Raw genomic sequence first — 18,704 nt, forward strand, 5'->3', positions numbered from 1 at the left:
AAAGAAGGTGGCCCTATAAAACTTCTTCGGCGTCAAACATACCAAAGCCGAACGGAACGGGCGGATAGGTATGTATGGACAGATATGTTCAATGTATTTTCACCGACGCCGGTAAAAATCGCGGCTCTTCCGCAACGCTTTACCTCCCTAGTGTGTAAGACCCCTTATACTGGAGAGTTCAGAGTAAATTGCTATGGTGTTCATCTGCTGTGTCTTAGATGTACTGCAACTAAAGGGGTAAAGCAGTATAAATACAATTCAACTTACTTGCTTTATCCTTGATGTACTGGCCATCACTGATGTTGTCCAGGAGGTTTGAGAGTCTTGAACAGAGTTTCACGTGACCAGTGTAATCTAAGAGCATATCGATTATCGTTCCCAGCCAAGGCAAGTTGACAGGATCCGCCATCACCTCACAAAACTAGAGAGAAAAAATTATTTAATAAACCATTCGCAAAATTGATGGGTTGTTTATGATATCATCTATAATGACATAGTATAACCTATGACACAAACAGCAAATTTAAAAGCCACCATCCTTGTACGACTACCAAAGAAGTCAGTCACCAGCATCATTGCTAAAGGACTAGGCTACAGACCCAGAGTTTTGAAATGCGCTTTCTAAAACTCTATTTACGGATCAGTAACAAATAAAGGTTCGCATTATGAGAAAAGATAAAATGTTTCAATACATTATTCTTAATATTTCAGTCAGGATTTCTTCAATGTATATTTTGTATTTCTGTGTGTTTTATGCAATATTAAATACATTTTATATACATATCTTTTAACAAAATGAATGTCTGGTTGCCCCTCAAAATGTCAAATGGCACAATGGCAATAGAATAATATATGTAATAGCCTATTGGGTATTTACTTTCAACACAAAATAAATGTGTGCAGTAGAAAATATATATAGAGTAGAAAGCACATCACGACCCCATTGCGCATACATTATAAAAATATTATAAAAAACAAGTGAAGTCAATATCCTCGTTTAACCCAGGATGTTCCATGGCCTCTAGGTGATGGATCCAGAAAGTTTCTCTCTGATTTAGTTTTTTTAATCTGTCTCCACCCCTCACTAGCGGTTTTACATGTTCCACGCCTTGTATCCTGAGAAGTGTGTCATTACTGTTATGGCATTCGCTAAAATGTCTGGCCATCGGGTAGTCGCTGTTTCCAATTCTAATGGCGTATTTATGCTCAGCCAAACGGTCCCTCAAACGCCGTTTCGTGCGCCCAATGTAAAAAAAGCCTTCCGCACATGGGCAGGTTAGTCTATAAATAACAAAGGTAGTGTTGCAATTAATGAAGTCCCTTTGTTTATATGACTTGTTAGTTTTTACATCAACGAATTATTTTGCTTGGTTAACATTAGCGCAGTGAGGGCAGTGCATGCACTTATAGCCAGGTACCTGTGGGTCTCGTTAACCAGATCTGGCTCTTCTGCGCTTTGAGGTGTGACTGCATGAGTTTATCCCTAAGGGATGGTGCACGCTTAAATGACAGCACTGGGGGTTCAGGGAACACACCTCGTAGTTGGGCATCGCTTTGAATGATAGACCAATTTTTAGTGATAATGCGTCTGATGCGTGGCGATAGAGTGCTGTAGGTCGTGACAAAGTAAGGACGTGATTGTTCACGGCGACGCTGCCTATTTTTGATAAGTAATGTATTGCGTGGGATGGAGCGCGCCTTGGTATATGCTTGCTCAACGACGTCAGAGGGGTACGCCCTCTCCTTGAATCTCCGTGTCATCGAATCAGCCTGGGACACAAAATCACTGTCATTGTCACAGATGCGCCTCAAGCCCTGAAATTGACCGTACGGGATATTATTTATTAGATGTGGGGGATGGAAAGAGTCAGCTCTGAGGATGGTGTTACGAGAAGTAGTTTTCCTAAACAAAGTTGTATGTAGCTTTCCCTCTGAGTCCTTGTAGATGGTTACATCCAAGAAGTTAATGCTGGTAAGGGAATACTCTAGAGTCAAGCGTATATTGGGATTGATCGAATTCACATACATATGAAAGTCGAGTAGTTGAGCTTCAGAGCCATTAAAGACCATACAAGCGTCATCAATGTAACGCCCGTACCATGTGATGCACTCATAAAAAGGATTACATGCGTTCAATATATACTGACTCTACCACAGACCCAAAAACAAGCATGCATAGTTTGGTGAAAAACAGGATCCCATAGGAACCCCCATTTTCTGTAGGTACAGTTCGTCCATGAATAAAAACACATTATGGTGAATTACCCAGTCCGTTAACTGTAGCAAAAATTCAGATGGCACAGTATCCCCAGCGCCAGAGAGGTAATGGGATAGTGTGCTGAGGCCCTCCTGGTGGTCGATGTTCGTATATAGACTTTCCACGTCCATCGTGACTAGAAACTGAGACTGGACATTGGGGATAGTGGCAACCTTGTTCAACACATCCGTGGTGTCCTCTAGGAAGGATGGTAAGTCTCTCACTAGCGGTTTGATGAAAGAGTCTATGAATTTCGAAGCAGGTTCCGTTAGTGTTCCATTGCCCGATATGATCGGACGGCCGGGGGGATTGTCCTTGGGTTCCTTGTGTATCTTTGGTAGTAAGTAAAATGCAGCTGTTACTGGGTGCTCAACTGTCAAGAAACCCAACTCAGCTGGTGTAATGTGGCCGTTCTGCAGTGCACCTTGCAGGAATGTGTCAAATTCTTTTTTCAAAGCGGGCAGAGGGTTAGAAAACAGTCTCTCGTAATATTTCATATTTAATTGACAATGAGCCTCTGTGATGTATTTATCTCTAGATATCACTACCACGGCACCACCCTTATCCGCAGGCCGAATAATAATATCTTTGTTCATGGAAAGTTCATCGAGAGCGTTCTGCTCCTTTTTACGCAAATTGGACTTGTGCGTAATTGGGGTGGAGTTCATTAGCCGACTAATCTCAAATAGTCCGGCAGCCAAAAGCCAAATATCAGCCGAACCCAGTTTCGTCTGATAAAGTTTTTTTCTTTGCAGTTTGTGGTTGCCTAAGGTGTACCTATTAAGATTCCAGACGATGCCCGGTGATATCCCTTGAGCATTTTCAGATATTGAGCCTTTTATGCTTGATGTGCTGCAACCATAGACTACAACAGTCTTTGGCTCCCAATTCATGTTATGCTGACCAAATACCCTATACCATACTTATTTTGTGTTTGTTTACATGGTGGGATGTGTATAAGAACAGGTGGTGAGGTATGGACATCAGTGGGGGTGGGGTCATGCATGTTTGGGGGCGGGGCATTCACCCAAAAAGCCTGATTTTCCAAGTCGGAGACACAAAGGCCAACATTTCGCCAAACGTGGCTTTATATCTCATAGTGGGTTGTTTGGTTTTGCTGTTTGTAGTTGTCCAACACTTACCCATCAGGATAAGAATGGGTGATGTGCCAATTTCAGATATTAACCCTTTCATGTTGATTTCGCTGCAGCCATAGCCCACAAGCTTTCGACAGCTTCATAACTGCACTATGATTAACCATAGAGCATTCTGGGTGGTAGGCCTGCCACATCAAAGTGGAGAAAGTGTCCTCGTACCAAATACATTTTAGACAATTACATAACTAGCTGTTTGTCAAGCAGAAATATGTAACATTTAGGCGAATATTGGTCGTGTCAGCTTAGACATACCCAGAAAGGATTACCGTACTAATTCAACACAGAATTTCACCATTTCATACATTGCTATTTACTCTTCCTGTGCTGTTGTAACACAAAATAAAAATTATAAGTAATAATTACATAATTTTTGGCTGATTATTTGTTTGCCTACAAAGTACATAATTTCAGTGATGGTCGTATTAACATGGAAAGAGATAAAATTAAAAATGTAAATCCACTAAATGACATTGTGATTGACCTTTTACCGGCCCATGCCATATCAGGGTGTTACACTGTGGCATCCTATTTTGGTTTTGGTAAAGGCTCTGTTATCAAGACCCTAAAAGCTGGATATCACTTGACATCAATTGGTAATGTGCTGGCACCATTCCAACAACTTTCCAGTGAGGCCACTAACTTTGTGTCGGCATGTTATGGCATTCCAGACAGTATCAGCATGTCTCATACAAGGTTTAGTCCGGGAGCCGTGGGGTTGAACCCAGATTTCTTTGATAAAGTTCTTTTTTTTGCTTTATCTGATAGATTTTAGGCAAGTCTTCAAGATTTCAGACGATGCCCGGTGATATCACTTGAGCATTTTCAGATTTTGAGCCTTTATTGTCCCATAAATGCAAATTATGACAAAAAACTAAAGACACCTAATATTACTGTGAATAATGTTACAAAATGTACCAAATTGCTTATATTACCTGAAAAACATTCACATTGGACTGCCTTAACACTGCCCTTATTGAAACAAACCCAATATGGGGTAATAAATTAACCCTTTCATAACAGCAATCCCACAAATAAGACGAGACACTGTAGGTGAATAGGGTATTTTTTTTAACTTACAGATATCAATATAAAAATTTATCAGATGATTACTCGTATGAATTGGAGAAAAAAATGTATTACAAGTTTTCTATATTTTATGTTTAAATATGCAAATTAGGCTATTAGCTAATTAAACACACACACACACACACACACACACACACACACACACACACAGACACACACACACACACACTGCTGCTGGTGTACTTGACAGACCTTTTTAATATTTATTTTTCTTCAAAATGCTACTATTACCATGTCAGAACGCTATAAAGGACTTTTTAGGAAAAGCACAAAAGCACAACAATACCTCTTAATGTATGTCCTCTACAAGTCTTCTGTTGTCCAGTCTTGCACTTTAAATGTCTGTATGAGCACTGTCTATGTCCATACCGTCTTAAGTCCATGTATAAGTACTGTCTATGTCTATACTGTCTATGTCCTTACCTAGATTAGTCTATGTCTGTATGGGAAAGCAAGAAATGTAATTTCGAATTCTTTGTATGACCAGTGCATGTAAAGAAATTGACAATAAAACCTACTTGACTTGACTTGACTTGACTTGACTAAATATGCACTAATTTGCATTATATTTTGATGCAATTAATCTGACCACCTGAAAATGCCAGCTTCAAAATTCCTTTTTTATTTTGTTAATATCCTACATACAAGAATATTTACTGTGGTCAATTGTGGCTATCTCCTTTTGTTATCCAGGTACAGAGAAAATACTGCTAATAACGTTAAAAAATGCGATTTCGGCCTATTTTTATGCATTTAGTTATATAAATCAGGTCATGAATGACAAATCAACAAATGCCTCAGTAAAAACATTCACAACATTGCTTAGAATAAGACTGTAAAGTATGGAACGGATTGTGCATTATGAGATCCTGCATAACATCACATCATGACAACATACATGACAACATCGCCGGTAGGTAGCCTACCACAAATAGCCAACATATATATTTAAAAAAAAAGAACAACAGAGTGTGGGGGTAACTGGTGAGCAGTCGTTGGCTGTTCCAAAAGATGAGTAAAGAAATGACATACATCCAGTGTATCCAGACTGGTATTGAATGATCACTTAAATCCATAAAGCCATCAAATAAGATCTGTACATGCATTTAAATTTACACAGAAAGACCTATATACACTGCAACATACAGTACCGCACGCTCAGAGAGAGAGAGAGAGAGAGAGAGAGAGAGAGAGAGAGGTCTAAACATAGGAAAACAGCTATACATTATATATACGGTTGAGTCAAAAAATTAAGTCAATCCAGTGTATCCTGACTGGTATTAAATGATCACTTAAAAGTCCATGAAGCCATCAAATAAGACATGTACATGCATTTAAATTCGCACAGAAAGACCTGTCTACACCTATACAACATACAGAGTCCTTAACACCTAAAACACCTATAGCCTACATTATACTACACGCGCACACACACACACACACACACACACACACACACACACACACACACACACACACACACACACACACACACACACACACACACACACACACACACACACACACACACAGTAAAGCTCACACAACATTGGTTTGGCAGCATCCCAGCCGAAAACATGCACAGAAAATGGTGCAAGGCACACTGTTTACAGCACAGCTACATTTCTTAGAATTGCAGGGGCTTTTACTCTTGCAACCACATCTGATCATCTGTAAAATGTAGTCTGGTGCCACTTTGACCTTTTCTGGAACACTTATTGGTATCAGTGCTTTGTTGAATGGGTCTTTCTTCCATCCAAATGCTTCAGGAGATAGTTCAGGTGGAGTGTGAACCAATGTCCTCCACAATATTGCTTGAAAATGAGCCCTTTTCACATTCTCAAGAAATGCCTCTGTTGTTGGTGGAAGAGCAGCCAGGTTAGGTGAAGATAAATGACCTTTCCCATTCTTTTTTCCCCATACCACCATCTAGTCCGGCAGCCAAAAGCCAAATATCAGCCGAACCCAGTTTCGTCTGATAAAGTTTTTTTCTTTGCAGTTTGTGGTTGCCTAAGGTGTACCTATTAAGATTCCAGACGATGCCCGGTGATATCCCTTGAGCATTTTCAGATATTGAGCCTTTTATGCTTGATGTGCTGCAACCATAGATTACAACAGTCTTTGGCTCCCAATTCATGTTATGCTGACCAAATACCCTATACCATACTTATTTTGTGTTTGTTTACATGGTGGGATGTGTATAAGAACAGGTGGTGAGGTATGGACATCAGTGGGGGTGGGGTCATGCATGTTTGGGGGCGGGGCATTCACCCAAAAAGAATAGGAAAGGTCATTTATCTTCACTTAACCTGGCTGCTCTTCCACCAACAACAGAGGCATTTCTTGAGGATGTGAAAAGGGCTCATTTTCAAGCAATATTGTGGAGGACATTGGTTCACACTCCACCTGAACTATCTCCTGAAGCATTTGGATGGAAGAAAGACCCATTCAACAAAGCACTGATACCAATAAGTGTTCCAGAAAAGGTCAAAGTGGCACCAGACTACATTTTACAGATGATCAGATGTGGTTGCAAGAGTAAAAGCCCCTGCAATTCTAAGAAATGTAGCTGTGCTGTAAACAGTGTGCCTTGCACCATTTTCTGTGCATGTTTTCGGCTGGGATGCTGCCAAACCAATGTTGTGTGAGCTTTACTGTGTGTGTGTGTGTGTGTGTGTGTGTGTGTGTGTGTGTGTGTGTGTGTGTGTGTGTGTGTGTGTGTGTGTGTGTGCGCGTGTAGTATAATGTAGGCTATAGGTGTTTTAGGTGTTAAGGACTCTGTATGTTGTATAGGTGTAGACAGGTCTTTCTGTGCGAATTTAAATGCATGTACATGTCTTATTTGATGGCTTCATGGACTTTTAAGTGATCATTTAATACCAGTCAGGATACACTGGATTGACTTAATTTTTTGACTCAACCGTATATATAATGTATAGCTGTTTTCCTATGTTTAGACCTCTCTCTCTCTCTCTCTCTCTCTCTCTCTCTCTCTCTCTCTGAGCGTGCGGTACTGTATGTTGCAGTGTATATAGGTCTTTCTGTGTAAATTTAAATGCATGTACAGATCTTATTTGATGGCTTTATGGATTTAAGTGATCATTCAATACCAGTCTGGATACACTGGATGTATGTCATTTCTTTACTCATCTTTTGGAACAGCCAACGACTGCTCACCAGTTACCCCCACACTCTGTTGTTCTTTTTTTTTTAAATATATGTTGGCTATTTGTGGTAGGCTACCTACCGGCGATGTTGTCATGTATGTTGTCATGATGTGATGTTATGCAGGATCTCATAATGCACAATCCGTTCCATACTTTACAGTCTTATTCTAAGCAATGTTGTGAATGTTTTTACTGAGGCATTTGTTGATTTGTCATTCATGACCTGATTTATATAACTAAATGCATAAAAATAGGCCGAAATCGCATTTTTTAAGGTTATTAGCAGTATTTTCTCTGTACCTGGATAACAAAAGGAGATAGCCACAATTGACCACAGTAAATATTCTTGTATGTACGATATTAACAAAATAAAAAAGGAATTTTGAAGCTGGCATTTTCAGGTGGTCAGATTAATTGCATCAAAATATATGCAAATTAGTGCATATTTAGTCAAGTCAAGTCAAGTCAAGTTAAGTAGGTTTTATTGACAATTTCTTTACATGCACTGGTCATACAAAGAATTCGAAATTACATTTCTTGCTTTCCCATACAGACATAGACTAATCTAGGTAAGGACATAGACAGTATAGACATAGACAGTACTTATACATGGACTTAAGACGGTATGGACATAGACAGTGCTCATACAGACATTTAAAGTGCAAGACTGGACAACAGAAGACTTGTAGAGGACATACATTAAGAGGTATTGTTGTGCTTTTGTGCTTTTCCTAAAAAGTCCTTTATAGCGTTCTGACATGGTAATAGTAGCATTTTGAAGAAAAATAAATATTAAAAAGGTCTGTCAAGTACACCAGCAGCAGTGTGTGTGTGTGTGTGTCTGTGTGTGTGTGTCTCTCTGTGTGTGTGTGTGTGTGTGTGTGTGTGTGTGTGTGTGTGTGTGTGTGTGTGTGTGTGTGTGTGTGTGTGTGTGTGTTTAATTAGATAATAGCCTAATTAGCATATTTAAACATAAAATATAGAAAACTTGTAATACATTTTTTTCTCCAATTCATACGAGTAATCATCTGATAAAGTTTTATATTGATATCTGTAAGTTAAAAAAAATACCCTATTCACCTACAGTGTCTCGTCTTATTTGTGGGATTGCTGTTATGAAAGGGTTAATTTATTACCCCATATTGGGTTTGTTTCAATAAGGGCAGTGTTAAGGCAGTCCAATGTGAATGTTTTTCAGGTAATATAAGCAATTTGGTACATTTTGTAACATTATTCACAGTAATATTAGGTGTCTTTAGTTTTTTGTCATAATTTGCATTTATGGGACAATAAAGGCTCAAAATCTGAAAATGCTCAAGTGATATCACCGGGCATCGTCTGAAATCTTGAAGACTTGCCTAAAATCTATCAGATAAAGCAAAAAAAAGAACTTTATCAAAGAAATCTGGGTTCAACCCCACGGCTCCCGGACTCAAAGTCAACTTTCTTAGTACAAGTAAAAGTAATGAGTGCTGCATTAGGTACCATGGGGGAAAAACGAGATTTAGGTTTAAAAGTTAGTGGGCCGGGATAAAGTGTTATCAGGAGTGATTGTGTCAACCTGCACATTGGGTGGAGTAGAGTCTGTATTTTGAGCGTGCCACACTTTGAGATGCAGGCTGCGGTAGAATCTAAACAAATCAACCCTCGTGTCAAATGAGGTCACATTGTGAGTAGGCGCAAAGGACAGGCCCTTGGATAGAACCGAGACATGTTCATCGCTGAGCTCAAAGTCAGAGAGGTTGATTACCGCGGATACTGCACTCTGGTTTTCTTCCGTAGTTACTCTCTCATGCGCGTAGGTTGACGGCGCGCGTCTCCTCCCCCTGCGTGTCTTGCGCTTCCGTGTTGTATCCACAATGGTGGGAACTGTCGATCGTCCTCGGAAAAATCCTGATCAGTGTTGGAGGTTAATCCATCATCGTCGCTACTGTAGAGGTTGAAAGAGACGTGTCTGCCGCAAGGCGTGGAACACAAGGCGTGGAACATGTAAAACCGCTAGTGAGGGGTGGAGACAGATTGAAAAAAAACTAAATCAGAGAGAAACTTTCTGGATCCATCACCTAGAGGCCATGGAACATCCTTGGTTAAACGAGGATATTGACTTCACTTGTTTTTTTATAATATTTTTTATAATGTATGCGCAATGGGGTCGTGATGTGCTTTCTACTCTATATATATATATATTTTTTTTTATTTTATTTTTATTTTTTTTACTGCTTATGTTTGTTTCTTTTTAATATCATAGTTGTGATGGTCTAGTATGTATATAGTAGGTGTTCAAGTGGGTCTACTTTCTTAGTATGCATTGGGAAGGGTGGTGGGTGTTTACTCTGGGGTCACATGACCCTTGTGTCACCTTATAGGTGAGGCCTTGCTCCTTGTCCTGATGACAAAGCCCTGATGAAGACCAGTGCGGTCGAAACATGTTGGCTTTTTTAATCATGTTTTAGCCCTATGACAATAAAGGCTTTTTAATGGACTTCCTCTTTTTCACCTGGAGTTGCCTGGATTTTTCCCTTTTTTGAATTGAACTGATCCCCTTCATCCAAGAGCACCCAACAAATATACTTTAAGAAGATACTGCGACTTGTTTGAGCTACCAGCCATTTTGTTTTTTACAAAATAAATGTGTTTGCAAAAAACAGTTACTTAATATCTTTCCGTCACTTGAAAACAGATCATATTGGGGGTTATTTAATATTCGAATGTTATGTGACATTTCTGTTTAGACAGAAATTAGCAACCCTTTCGGGCATTTTCTAAATAACTTTTTAACAAATTATTCTAAAACTGAAAAGAAGTTGTCAGCACATCGAAATAGAGGACTATAAGTTTGTTTTTTTTTGGTCACTTCAGAGCACATGACATGGTCCCAGTGATCCATATCCTTGGTCTGTTCATCTCTCTTGAGACCAAGATAAACAAATTTGCTTTAGATGGTGTCAAGCATGTGCGGTGGTAAACAAGTGAGTTTTACCAAAAAAAGTTTATCCTCTCAATATTCAAGCATGGTAGTGGGACTGACATGGTTTGGGGATGCATGAATGTTGTCAACAATGGTAATCTGAATTACACCTGAAGGAAACATGCATGTCAACATGCACTGTGACTACTGAAGCAGATCATGATACTCTCCATAGGATTGCATTCAAATCTCACACCGATCTATTTAAGCCCGGTGCAGACTCAAAATGTAAAAGTTCAATGTAAAGAAAGGTTGAAACTCACACTGATGACCTCCCTTTTAATCCCTTTTCATTTCAAGGTGATTCAAGCCAACGGCCCCTTCTCTACCGGAATCTAATCTGGGGTTTACTCACTTTTGTGAGCAATGTTCAAACATGAATGGCTGTATTTTAATTTTTTTCTGAGTGAACAAGAAATTTAAGTGGTTATATATGCTATTAAAAGGTCACCAATCATTGTGTCAAAAGGACATTTCTTTAATGCTCTCCTATGAAAAGATATACTCACAAATCTGCAAAACATGTGGGGGGTGAACTAACTTACATGACATACTGTATATGGGACTGACATGTTTTGGGGATGCATGAATGCTGTCAACATTGGTAATCTGAATTACACCCAAAGGAAACATGCATGTCAACATGCACTGTGACTACTGAAGCAGATCATTATACTCTCCATAGGATTGCATTCAAATCTCACACCGATCTATTTAAGCCCGGTGCAGACTCAAAATGTAAAAGTTCAATGTAAAGAAAGGTTGAAACTCACACTGATGACCTCCCTTTTAATCCCTTTTCATTTCAAGGTGATTCAAGCCAACGGCCCCTTCTCTACCGGAATCTAATCTGGGGTTTACTCACTTTTGTGAGCAATGTTCAAACATGAATGGCTGTATTTTTATTTTTTTCTGAGTGAACAAGAAATTGAAGTGGTTATATATGCTGTTAAAAGGTCACCAATCATTGTGTCAAAAGGACATTTCTTTAATGCTGTCCTATGAAAAGATATACTCACAAATCTTCAAAACATGTGGGGGGTGTACTAACTTACATGACATACTGTATATGGGACTGACATGTTTTGGGGATGCATGAATGCTGTCAACATTGGTAATCTGAATTACACCCAAAGGAAACATGCATGTCAACATGCACTGTGACTACTGAAGCAGATCATTATACTCTCCATAGGATTGCATTCAAATCTCACACCGATCTATTTAAGCCCGGTGCAGACTCAAAATGTAAAAGTTCAATGTAAAGAAAGGTTGAAACTCACACTGATGACCTCCCTTTTAATCCCTTTTCATTTCAAGGTGATTCAAGCCAACGGCCCCTTCTCTACCGGAATCTAATCTGGGGTTTACTCACTTTTGTGAGCAATGTTCAAACATGATTGGCTGTATTTTTATTTTTTTTCTGAGTGAACAAGAAATTTAAGTGGTTATATATGCTGTTAAAAGGTCACCAATCATTGTGTCAAAAGGACATTTCTTTAATGCTCTCCTATGAAAAGATATACTCACAAATCTGCAAAACATGAGGGGGGTGTACTAACTTACATGACATACTGTATATGCAGGGCCGCTGACAGCTTTCTCTGGGCCCGAGACAAAGTCATCTGAAAGGGCCCCCTACCCAATACATAAAATGTAATGGGGACCCGATTCTGGGCCTCCTATCTCCCTGGGCCAGGGACAACAAACCCCTTTGTCCCCCCCTGTCGGCGGGCCTGTGTATATGTACAAATATTATAGTGTACTATACGGGCACATTGACAATTTAGAACAATTTGCGAATCCGTCCTGGGTCATTTCCTAACCCTACTCCATTTCTCTCTCCTAACCATTTCTTGTCTGTTCTCTACTGCCCTATCTAATTAAGCCCCAAAAGCCCGCTGAAAAAAAATAAAAATAATAACCTGTGCTGTTGAACCAAGAGGCACTGCCAGCCCACGCAGGTACGGATCATCCCTAGAGGAGCGGTTTGTCTTAACTGGAGGATGCGTGTTGTTCCCATAGACACAGTCAAAGCAGGCGTCAGCATCCAGCCCGTTGTCCAGCAGTGTCTGAGACATTCTTCTGTGCTTTATGCAGAAGAGCATAGCAGCCGGGAAGGTAGTCGGTTGCGTTGGCATGGAAGCGTTTACATTTCCACCATGTTCAATCAGCAGAGACGCCATCTCCACGTTGCCTTTTCTCACGGCGATCAGGAGAGGGTTGAAGAGGTCCAGGTTTGGGTCTGCGCCGGCCTCGAGCAACATGGAGGCAGCCTCCACATTGCCTCCCCGCACAGCGAAGTACAGTGCCGTGGTGCGACGGTCCTCGTACATCTTTGAGTGTTCGGGAGACAGCTGTTGGTTGACGTCAAAGCCTTCTCGGATGAGAATCTCCAGGACCTCGTCTTGGTTGCATTCGGCTGCGAGATGCAGTGGGCTGATGCTGCTGAGCTTTATCTTAGTTCTGCTGGTTTGAGGAATCAGTTGCAAAACCACACTGCAGTTTGAAACGAGGAGAATGGAAAATATGATAGAATTAGGGCTAACACTGATCACACTGTACCAGAGACGTGCGGTCAGGGTAGGCAGGGTAGGCAGTGCCTACCCTGGGATAAATGTCTTAAAAATAAAAACTAACACGTGTTTTAAAAAATATTCTTCAGAGTTCACATACACAACAATAACATTGATTCAGCATAAATTATGAGCTGTTTAAAGTACAGTATACGCAGCGCAGGACAACGATCAAAAACCTAAGTAATCTCACGAAGCAAAGCGCTCAGGCTTGGGCAGGTTGCCGTGGCAACGCGCAGTCCCGGCTGGTAGCAGAGACAGGCTGCTGGTAGCCTGTGAAAGCAGAGCTTTCGAATGCCAGCCAGGCAGCCCGGTAAGGCTCGCTTTTCCTCTGCCTAGCCTGCCTTCAGTGCTGTCAATGTAGAAGTTTGCGCATGCGTATTAAGTTGTCACATAGCTTGTCAATGGGACTAAAAGCAGAGCCTTTAGGCTGTGGCGGGAGTATGTGAGCCAATCACAGCGCCCAAAATGAAAAATTGTTACAATTCAGGTAGTAGCCAATTTCTGCCTACAGGCAGCTATGATAGCAACAACTAGCAAGGCAAGGCTTGTTCAAATCTCTAGCCGTATCGGAAAGAAAACATGGCAGTCTTTGGCTTTTTGTCTTTATTATTTTAAAAAATGCCGAGAAGTAGCAAGAAAGACGGTTCAAGTGACAGACAGCTGAGACGTTTGCAATCGCTGCATTGTGGAAATATTCAACATCAGATGGGTAGCAGCTTCAAGTAGTTTGAATACACTGGGACAAAATGTCTTCATCATGTCAACCACCCCGGGCTTTTAATGGAACTAGCTTGCATGAAAAACACAGCCTACTTGTGATTCTGCTTTAAGGTAAGATTCATCTAATTATTATGCTGTGGGTAGCCTTTTAACATGAACATGCTCAAGTTTTTTCGTAGTGCCTTTTGTTGTCACTTGTTTGTCAGGGTGTTGACATTGAAGATTGGTTGTGCGGTGGTGGACATGAATAGACCGTGTGTGTGTTATTATGGACGCGAGATTGTTTTTTTGAGCGTACGACATGACTTCATTTCCCTAATTTATTATGATGATGACTACGCGATGCGTGAGTTGTGTGGAGCCTGTTAGCAAGTGCAGCTGCGTTCTTTTGAAGTGCGCGGTGTGCGAGATCAACGTGGAACAGGACGATTGACTGGGGATGGTTTCTCGGAGTGCTTCCGCACTCACAAATTGACTTAATTTGAAACACCTTGCACAACCGTAGCTGAAGTGTTTGAGAATACTATCACGCACAAGAATGAGTCTCAGAAGTGGTTTCGTTGGTTTACTCGATACTGTCTGAATGCATGGGTCATGTTTGCAAGCAACCCGCCCCCTTGCTTACTTTCCTTCTTGTCTGTGAGTGTTTGATTAGCAGCACAAAACGCGGCAGTGAAGCAGGAGCTGTTACCTAGGTTGGTTTATTGCTAAATGTAAATCGTTTTCCCCTCACATGCTATGGTGTGATTCACAGTTGGTGAACTAGACATTTTATCTTCAAAAGTAGGCTACACTGTGCCACCCTCCATCCATGTGAAACACCCTGGCATTTGCAACAGAATAAACAGAAGAGCAACAAAATCAACTGCTAAAGCCAAAAGTTAAAGCTTTTCCCCCAAAATGTTGTGATGTTGTAGCTTTCTAAATTATTATTGTAAAATGTAGGCCTACAGGTCCTTAAAGGTGTACAAAGTATGGGTCCTCAAGTCAAGTAGGTCCTGGAGCTAATTTGGCAATTTGGCCAAACAAATAAGTGTAGCTGGCCTTTTCAAGAAATTGAAATTATGTTTTCACTTATTGTTTCAGATTTAGGTCTACTGACAATGTCCAAATGTCTAAATAGTGTAGCCTATTTACTTATTTAGTTATCAGGGGCCACATAACAGAAAAAATCCTAAATGCTCATCCTAACTTAAGATAGGAACAGTAAGATAGGAAAAATCCTAACTTCCTATTACAGAACGAATTCCTAAGTCCCTAGCCGTTTCTTATCTTATTTTTGCCCCCCCCATCCTATCTTAAATTAGGAATTCCTAACTCCTCTATCATATCGATTTTTTCGATTGGTCGTGTCTGTTTCTGCCATTTCGAATGTGCACGAGATGGATAGAATGTAACGACTTCACTTTTGAAGCGGCGGGCAGCCAGTTGTAGCCTAGGCTACGTGTTGGGGGGAGAACGCATAGCCTAATTATTAATATTTACGGACGAAAAAATACAGTGAATAAAAGGAGGGCGTTCATTTCCATCATTCATGTGGGCTACATTTGTAGCTAAGACTCCTAAAAAGTTTCCTCATAGCCGTGTTGTCAGTTTCAGCAGTTCCCGTCGCAAATCCGCCACCTGAATGCTGTTTTAACAATGAAAATTCCCATCATCAAGTAGCTTATTCAAAGCAATGAAACGTGGGCGACGAAACAAGTCACATCGACTGTCAGCCTAAACAACGCGTGTAAAACAGTCATCATTCTGGGATGCCTCCGTGTAGGGAACTAAATACATTTTAGGCCTATTGATCATAGAAACATTCGTTTGAATGACAGCGTGAAGATGGGAAGAGGGAGGGAGAGCAAGGTGCGCCTGTGTGACTAGCCTACACTGACAGAGGACGAGGGAGAGGAATCGGACCATCAAATAGCCTAGGCTAACTTTTGAACAACGCTACGCAACCTAGAAATGCTAAACCCTGTTTAGTATAATATCTACAACGTTAACTTTGTGAGGACAAATGGATTAGTTTGGTGTGGTCTATAAATTCATCAGTAGACCTAGACATTGTAACTTGTCCTGTTCAACTCCTGAGAGGAGACTTTTGGCGAGGGAGCGCATAAGCCTGTCACAACATCAGCACGTAGGCTACGTGAAGTCAGTTGCTTTTTTGTTGGACGTTGCAAAATCAGTCTTAGATGCGCAAACCCCATGGTCAAAGTAGGCCTAATTCAAAGGCTACACTTGTTAATAGGAAATGTGTTTGGCTTTCAAACTATTTTCTTTTTTAATTTCTAAATAAAGGCAGGCTATATTGCATGGATAAAACAATGACAGGCTTCAAATGGTAAAATTATTTAGGCCTACACATCAGGCAACTATGGAATTGTAGCCTGCCTGGTTGGGAAGCTACTGTGGTAACCGTACCAGTGCCATTTTTTCTCTGCCCCCATTAACCCAGGCATCACTGCTCTAGGTGTTTTGGTTTGATGCCCCATGTTGCTGACATTGTGCATAATGCAAAAAAAGCACCAGTAACAGTGGTATCCTGAGTTTAGGACAGGGGTGTATGGTCTCCTAACTTAGGCATCCTAAGTTAAGATATTCCTAACTTAGGATGCTTCTGGAATGGCTATATTCCTATATTAAGATAAGATAAGATTTCTTCCTAAGTTAAGTTAGGAAACCTCCTTCTGTTATAGCAAAATTCCTAAATCCCTTCCTATCTCAAGATAAGATAGGATTTCAGACTTAGGAAGTTTCTGTTATGTGGCCCCTGAGCTGTGGTGGTTAAGCACTGATGGCATCTTATAGCCTACTTTATATTTACAGTATTTAGAGAAACATACTAATTTGTTGCACATTAAAGACCATATCAGCATGTTTATGTGAATAGGCCTATTTGCCTATCCAAGCCATACCTTGTGGCATAAGGCCCCTCTCTCTCTCTCTCTCTCTCTCTCTCTCTCTCTCTCTCTCTCTCTCTCCTCTTCTCTCTCTCTCCTCTCTCTCTCTCTCTCTCTCTCTCCTCTCTCTCTCTCTCTCTCTCTCTCTCTCTCTCTCTCTCTCTCTCTCACACACACACACACACACACACACACACACACACACACACACACACACACACACACACACGTTACATTTCAGATCTGCATGAAAGGGGACTATTTGTTCAAAGTTTTTAGTCTTTTGTAAAAGTTTTTAGCTGATAGTGACTGTCCAGATTTGGTTAAAATGCAGGAAATTGCATCTAAGAAATACATTTTTTCTGGGGGAGGACCGAACCCACCGTTAAAATATATGTATATATATATTCTATATTTACTGCCTACCCTACCATACCCTTCACTGCACGTCACTGCACTGTACACCAATAAAGATACAATAATAAATAATACAATATACATCAATCTTTAATAAAGAACAGAACTGTAGGCTGGTGGTGAATTTCTAAGCAATACAACAATTTGCAAGCGGTGAATTATGCTTAAAAAATTAAGAAAAAAACTCTAATGTTAATGTCAGTAAAATCCTAATTTGGCTGCTTGGTAAAGAAAAAAACAAGATCAACACCATTCCAATTGCCCTGTTGAAACCTTAAAGGATAACTGCTGCCAATTTCAATATGCTGTCAGATTTTGTTTAAATTGAAAACTTTCCTAACATGGGCCTACTCCAAATATTATCCCAAAGGTATCACTGTTTGCTAGTTTTCTGCTGATGTTGCATTTTTGGGAATAAATAAAGTTTTAATGTAAACAAACACCTGCCCCTATTACAATGACCAAGTTCTCGGAAAAGGCTGAAGAAAAAAAAAATTCTCAGGTACTGACAAGTCCAAGGTAGAGTGAGCATTACAGCTGCATGTCGAGATTGGCAAAAGTTACCCTTTCAAGTGTAAAGAAATCACGCACACTGTCCATTACACCATCAAACGTTTGTTGTATTAAAGTTTGTTGGTGGAATGGACAGTGTGCGGGATTTCTTTACACTTGAATAATAACCCCTATTGGGATAACATCCTACGCACCTGCCCAACTACAGAGGTGTGCAAAAGTGTCTTTGTTGAAAAGTTACCCTTTAAAATGAAAAAAAAAGAGCATGAAAGTTGCATTTATGGGATTTTGGGAACAAAAAGCTCTTCAAATCATTCAAATCAAAACTCTTCAAATCAAGTATGGCCCGTATATACCAGGTGCTACCTACGCGACCCAGGTAGCTGGGGTGGTTGAAGAAGTTTCGCCATGAATTCACTTTATTCGCTGTAGACGCGGCATTGACATGTTTGATTCAGCTAATCACATAACGGCTCTGTCTTGACAGCCTGGGACATTCGTCGATATGAACGTTCCAATTGGTTTTCGCCGAACCACGTCATAGCGAATTCGCTTAAGATTAGCTTGAGTTTAATTGTCAAAATTCGCTCTGGTCGCTCAAGAAGCTTCGCTGCCGGCGAATTCGCTCTGGTAGCTTTATTCGCCTTCCCTCAATAGAGAAAGAATGACTTCCGCCGCGCATGTCGCTTAGTTCGCCTTTGATGTACACAGGGCTTTAGACTGACCAACTCTCTTAACCCACTCACTTAACATGTCCATTCTTTGACGCAACATGTAGAGGAGTTAAGCCCGATTTGCTTCTTTGGTTTGCATTTGCCTTCTCAGATAGCAGTAGCTTTACACACTCCTCATGGCCATTTTTAGATGCTTCATACAAAGCTGTTGCCCCATCGTTAGCCTGCGTGTTGACATTTCCACCTAAAAAACATGAACAAAAATGAATGGC

The 18,704-nt window shown here is 40.5% G+C and overlaps 1 protein-coding gene across 4 annotated transcripts in view; it reads right to left on the reverse strand.

Moving 5' to 3' along the window:
- LOC134469335 (ankyrin repeat and SOCS box protein 2-like) overlaps positions 1-18,704 on the reverse strand; it is a 39,917-nt gene that overhangs the window by 1,932 nt on the left and 19,281 nt on the right. For all 4 annotated transcript variants that reach the window (XM_063223528.1, XM_063223529.1, XM_063223527.1 and 1 more), the window contains 3 exons: positions 18,505-18,676; positions 12,561-13,134; positions 268-421 (listed from right to left, as the gene is read on the reverse strand). In XM_063223528.1, the coding sequence (XP_063079598.1) occupies positions 268-421; positions 12,561-13,134; positions 18,505-18,676 (900 nt within the window). The remainder of the gene's footprint in view (positions 1-267; positions 422-12,560; positions 13,135-18,504; positions 18,677-18,704) is intronic.

Source organism: Engraulis encrasicolus, chromosome 18 (assembly GCF_034702125.1).
Source record: "Engraulis encrasicolus isolate BLACKSEA-1 chromosome 18, IST_EnEncr_1.0, whole genome shotgun sequence".
NCBI classification, from domain to species: domain Eukaryota; kingdom Metazoa; phylum Chordata; class Actinopteri; order Clupeiformes; family Engraulidae; genus Engraulis; species Engraulis encrasicolus.